This window comes from Vicia villosa, linkage group LG1 (genome assembly GCF_029867415.1).
Source record: "Vicia villosa cultivar HV-30 ecotype Madison, WI linkage group LG1, Vvil1.0, whole genome shotgun sequence".
Lineage (NCBI taxonomy): Eukaryota > Viridiplantae > Streptophyta > Magnoliopsida > Fabales > Fabaceae > Vicia > Vicia villosa.
The window spans coordinates 68,339,745-68,345,585 of record NC_081180.1 but is presented as its reverse complement, the minus strand read 5'-3'; the positions used below and the strand labels follow the sequence as shown (position 1 = coordinate 68,345,585).

At 34.7% G+C, this 5,841-nt stretch overlaps 1 protein-coding gene across 1 annotated transcript; it reads left to right on the top strand.

Annotated features, from left to right (window-relative positions):
* The first annotated feature begins 227 nt into the window (after positions 1 to 227).
* On the top strand, positions 228 to 5,568 carry LOC131640591 (probable serine protease EDA2). The gene is made up of 12 exons (XM_058910979.1): positions 228 to 493; positions 671 to 796; positions 1,745 to 1,900; positions 2,486 to 2,668; positions 2,753 to 2,869; positions 2,990 to 3,043; positions 3,144 to 3,215; positions 3,363 to 3,568; positions 3,919 to 4,013; positions 4,301 to 4,375; positions 4,960 to 5,043; positions 5,279 to 5,568. Exons 1-12 carry the CDS (start codon positions 278 to 280, stop codon positions 5,392 to 5,394), a joined length of 1,500 nt encoding a protein of 499 aa, XP_058766962.1. The 5' UTR covers positions 228 to 277; the 3' UTR covers positions 5,395 to 5,568.
* The last annotated feature ends 273 nt before the right edge of the window (positions 5,569 to 5,841 follow it).

The window sequence follows — 5,841 nt, the reverse complement described above, 5'->3', positions numbered from 1 at the left end:
GATCTATAATTTTAAAAGATATATAATTTTTAATTTTCAAGTATAATTTAAAAAATAAAACTTAAATTTAAACCGTTTGACATAAATCATACGGTCCGAATGGGAGAATACATGAGATTGAGAGTTACCGCGCTAGTGAAAAATTGTAAACGGTAATAGTGATGAGATAATTTTGAGTCTTATTTAAGTCGCCATGCGTCATATCATATGCCTCAAAAAATAAAAATCGCCATCTGTCCCACAACATATATTTAAATACACTTTCTTCTTCCGCAATATGCTATTTTATTTTTTGTTTAAAGAATCAACGACCATGAAACAGGGATTACCAGCTTCATCTTCATCGCTGTTGGTGTTGTTCTTGTTCCTTTGTTTCTCTTACTCCCTTGCTTTCATTCCACCTCATATCCACCTAAATCACTTGTCTCAAGGCAAATACCTCACCAATCAGGAACTATGGTTCAATCAGACTCTCGATCACTTCTCTCCCTATGTACTTTACTTTTTCTCTTCTCAACAAAATTGAACTTAGATTTACACGGAACTTGATGTTAATTTTAGCAACTAAATGTTTTTTTAAATTTGACCTGCGTCTCTGCATCGGTGTGCTTTCTTAATTTTTATTTGCTATATGTTATTGATTGTTCATATTTTGATTGTTGGAATGCAGGACCATCGTCAATTCAAGCAACGTTACTATGAATTTCTAGATTATTTCCGGATTCCGGATGGACCCATTTTTCTGGTGATAGGTGGTGAAGGAACATGCAATGGGATATCAAATAACTATATTGCTGTAAGTTGCAATTCCTTTCATACGTTTATGGTTTAATCACTTTTACAACTTTACCTTTGAACTGAATCCACTTATTAGAAAATATGAAGCTTACACAATCATAAAAGTTTTATGTAGAAGATGCTTATGTTTCTATAATTAAAGAGGAAATAAAGAGAAACTCTGCATAAGCTTCTTGGGAGCTTATAAAAATAAGCTGAAAATAGTTTGTTGATTTGTACCAAACTGTTGGGATTCAAGTGTGAGGGGTTAAATCCCACGTCGACTAGAAATGACTCATACCCCTAATGCCTTAAGGTTTGGGTGGACATGTGGTGTCGAGGTCTCTTGGATCCTGAACATATTGATATTCCTGGCGCTCTCCGTACTCCCCCAACGAGTGGTATAAGAGCCCTAATTAGGCTTGATGGGGGAGCGAAAATGGACTCTAGTATAGATCAAGGTTAGTAATGTAGGTGACTCACACTTGTGGAGGCGATTGTTGGGATTCAAGTGTGAGTGTTTAGGTCTCACTACATCGATTAGAAATGGAGGAAATGTTGGATATATAAGAGAAATGACTCATACCCCTATTCCCTTAAAGTTTTTGGTGGATATGTGGTGTCAAGGTCTCTTGGATCCACGAGCATTTAGCCCATTGACACTTCCGACGCTTCGCTTCCCGGACTCTCCAACACAAACTATTTTTACAAACTAATTCAAACACTTAGGTAAGTGTTTATATAAGATAAGACCAAATAAACTCTTCTAAATGTTGCCTTATGGATTTGAAGAGCTTAAGATCATGTATTTTGGCACAAGCACAAATCCTATCTACTGTAGTGACTTATGACCAACAACACTAGCCTTGACTTTCCATTTGTAAGCAAATAAAAGAACGATGTGGGTTTTGTGATGGAAACATATTGGTATGAACAAATGTCTGTATTTGTCTTGTTTTATTTTTAGGTACTGGCAAAAAAGTTTGGAGCAGCTGTGGTTACTCTTGAACATCGCTATTATGGAGCAAGTACCCCATTTGATACTCTATCAACGGAAAATTTGAAATATCTTTCATCCAAGCAGGCACTATTTGATTTGGCTGTTTTTCGGCAGTATTATCAGGCAAGCTTTACTTTTCTTTTATTTTCTTGGTTGAACACAATTTGGTAGAAGTGAAATCAATAAAAGGGTCACCCAATAATTTGGTTGAATACAAAAAATTGCAGACCTATTTTTGTTTGAAGACTTCAGTATACTAAAGTATAGTTAATATAAGGTATCGACCCGGTTGACATTTAAGTTGCTTGAAACTAAATTTGGTAAAAAGGTTTGTGAATATTTACCGAAAGGGATTTGTTTGATTATAAATGACATTGAAATATTGATTAAGGTCAGTAATGATCAATGGCATTGATATACTTGTCACAAGTTGCTTTACGTTACTCAACTTATTTTCCGCTTGTTTGAAACTGGTTGAATAGCATTTGCATGCAGAATAAGAAAGACATCTTTGTGAACCTGAATTGGCTCCCAAGACTTAAAAGATATTATGAAAGAAGAAAGTTTATCTTCTACTCACTCTGATTTTTACACATCTCTTCAGCTTTTATAATGAAAAATGTCAAATTTTTAAGTACGTCTTTGTTCTGTGTGGTACTTATTATATCGCCTCCCATTTTATGTTATTTTTCTGTAATTTTCGTGTAGGATTCTTTAAATGCAAAGCTGAATAGAACAAAAGTTGAAAATCCATGGTTCTTTTTCGGTGGGTCATATGCTGGAGCACTCAGTGCATGGTTCCGTCTTAAGTTTCCCCATTTAACATGCGGAAGTCTTGCAAGTTCTGCAGTTGTTCAAGCTATTCAAGACTTCACAGAATTTGATCAACAGGTGAAGATACTTATTTTTAGTAGCTCAAACTTCCTTCTTATTTAAGTTCTGACAAATTGAGTCATGAGTTCTATCTATATGCAGATCGGCGAGTCAGCTGGTGCTGAGTGTAAAGCAGCATTACAAGAAACTACTCAACTCATCGAAACAAAACTCGCAACCGATGGAAAGGCACTGAGGGCAATTTTTAATGCAGATGATGTATGCTTTGTTCCTTGCAAAATTAAATTAGTTTTCCCCGAAACATGAATCATCTTCCTACTAGAACTACAATTTTTAGTTATATTCCCATGATGTATGTTGACTTGCCTTATTTTGTAGCTTGAAGTTGATGGCGACTTCTTGTATTATCTGGCTGATGCTGCCGTTATAGCGGTAATTCATATGATAGTAGCTATTTTTCTTATGCATTGCAATTCCTTGTACTCAAACTCATTATATCATCTTCCCTTTTCTTGATCTTTGAATATTACAGTTTCAATATGGAAATCCAGATAAGTTATGCAACCCTTTGGTTGATGCAAAGAAGGCTGGCGAGGATTTGGTGGTATGTTTTTCATAATTCTTTTTTCTTATTCATTTGTGATAACGTATCATGTATGTGCTCTCACGCCTCTCCCAGATTCTTAAGCCAAATATAAATGGATGCTTATGTTATGTTCTATAATTGAAAACTATATAATTCAATATGCAGGATGCTTATGCAAAATATGTCAAAGAGTACTACGTTGGAACCTTTGGCGTCAATGTACAAATTTATGACCAGAAATATTTGAAAAGAACTGCAATCAATGAAGACAGTTCTTCTCGATTATGGTGGTTTCAAGTTTGCACTGAAGTTGCTTACTTTCAAGTGGCTCCTTCAAATGATAGCATACGTTCCTCAAAAGTTGACACAAAGTAAGTTCTTGATCTCCGCTACTCAATATATTGTTAGAATGCAGAATAGTGGTTAGTTAGAGTAGTTAAAGTAGTTAAGGGTTGTTATAGAAGTTAGTTAGTTAGTTTTTTAGTTGAAGTTGTTATAGGGCTATTTGTATAAATAGGAGAATGCAATGTACATTTGGTACTATTGAATATTGTAAATCATTTGTGAATAGAGTAGAAACTCTATTGTGAAGGGGAAACCCTTGAGGAGAGCTTGCTTGACTGTATTCTTTCCCATTGTTTTATACGTCTTTATTTTATTGAAGTTTTTTTTTCTCTGGGATTTTGTTAACATCTACGAAATGGTTTCTCATGCAATGCAGATACCATTTGGACCTTTGCAAAAATGTCTTTGGAGATGGCGTCTTTCCCGATGTTGATGCCACTAATTTATACTATGGAGGCACAAAAATTGCTGGTCTAGTAACTAACCTACATCTGAATTTTTGTGCTAGTTTTATTTTTTCCTTATTATTAATGATATATGTACAAATTTATCAACAATGTGTTTACATGACTCTCTTACTTTACTATAGTATGCACATGTTATTTCTTTTTATGTTATCATTTGTATTTGTGGTCTCTCATGTTCGGGTACTACATATTATACATTTCTTTTACGGTTTTACTCTGAATACAATTTTATTCAACCATCTTAAATTCTACCTGGTTTAATTTATCTCGTAATGTAATGTGCATGAACAGGTTCAAAGATAATATTTACAAATGGCTCACAGGATCCGTGGCGTCATGCTTCCAAGCCAACTTCATCCCCTGATAGTGAGTTGCCATTTACTTTTTTTGTTAGTTTAGTCAATAACATTCTTTATCATTGCCATCACCCTGGCAATATGTCAGCCTACATTTATCTAGAATCCAACATGAATTGTTTATTTGATGGCTATCTTTTGACAAATGACTCATTGATTTCCCATCAAAGTTTGACCAAGTAACGTGTTCCGTTTTTGGTGGCATTTACGCTACACAACTTAAGTTTTGTATGCCGCTATACACAAATGGTTGATTACTGCCGCCAAGATACTATTTCAGCACCAGTCCACCACCGCACCCACTATTCTCTGGATATATTGACCTTTGTCGACTGATATGTGTCTTACGCCTCCGCCACAATACCATGCTCCAAAACTTAAGTTGTATGCTAGAAACGCCACCTCAGGTGTTTGTACAATAGCCACATTATCTAGTTGTAGTCTTAGGTTGTTTATTCAATAAAGGGGAAAAGAAGAGTTCCGAGTCATATCATATGATACAATCATTAAGTATATAGTTTATGCAATGCAAAACATTTTTATTTGTCTGTTCAATGAATGCTCTTTACTGACTTAAAAGTTAAAATCTTTCAGTGCCTTCCTACCTCATCACGTGTAATAACTGTGGCCATTGTTCTGATTTGAGTGGGTGTCCTCAAGCTCCTTCGAACATTGAAGGTATGTGTAACATTATCACTCAAATTAATGTCATTCTGAATTCTTTTCAATGTCTAACCTGAATTGCATGATCGCAAAATCATCATCTAACAAATCTCATGGATAAAAAAATGGATTAAAATTAGTAGTACTAAAATGTCATGTTAGATATAGATACAAATTGTGCTAGTTGCTTGTTACATGCACAGTTGTCGAATATCAAAAAACATTCTGGTTGTGATTTTTGTTTTTCCAGGTAATGAGAAGAATTGCAGCTCCCCTGACGCAGTTCATAAAGTAAGGCAAAAGGTTCAAGAAGATATGGACTTATGGCTATCTGAATGCGTTGACACGGGAAGGAGTTTTATATGATTAATTGCATACGAGGTGCATGAAACCATAAATTATGACTCCTTGAAATATGTATATCACACTTTGTATTAACTCAACAATCGTATGGCTGAACATATGTGTACATATAATGCTCGAGTGTGTGATGATTTCATCCCCCGATAATAATTGTGATCCTTCCATTTTGTTGATTAATCATTTTGCTTCGTCGTGTTATTGTTTATTATTTAGCTTTTGTTTCTTCTGACCTGGCAGTGCTCGCCCTAATAGAAAAATAGGGAGAGATAAGATTTCATCCTCTAGAATATTATAGAGGAAAAGAGAAATAATTTTTTCGAGAATATTATTGAATTGATAGAAATAGTTCAATTGTTACAGAAACTAACATACTGTTATTTATAGGCTGGCGTAATTAAGCTATGGTGACTTAACATAGAGTTTGTTGTAACTGCATTCTTACTAGTTACT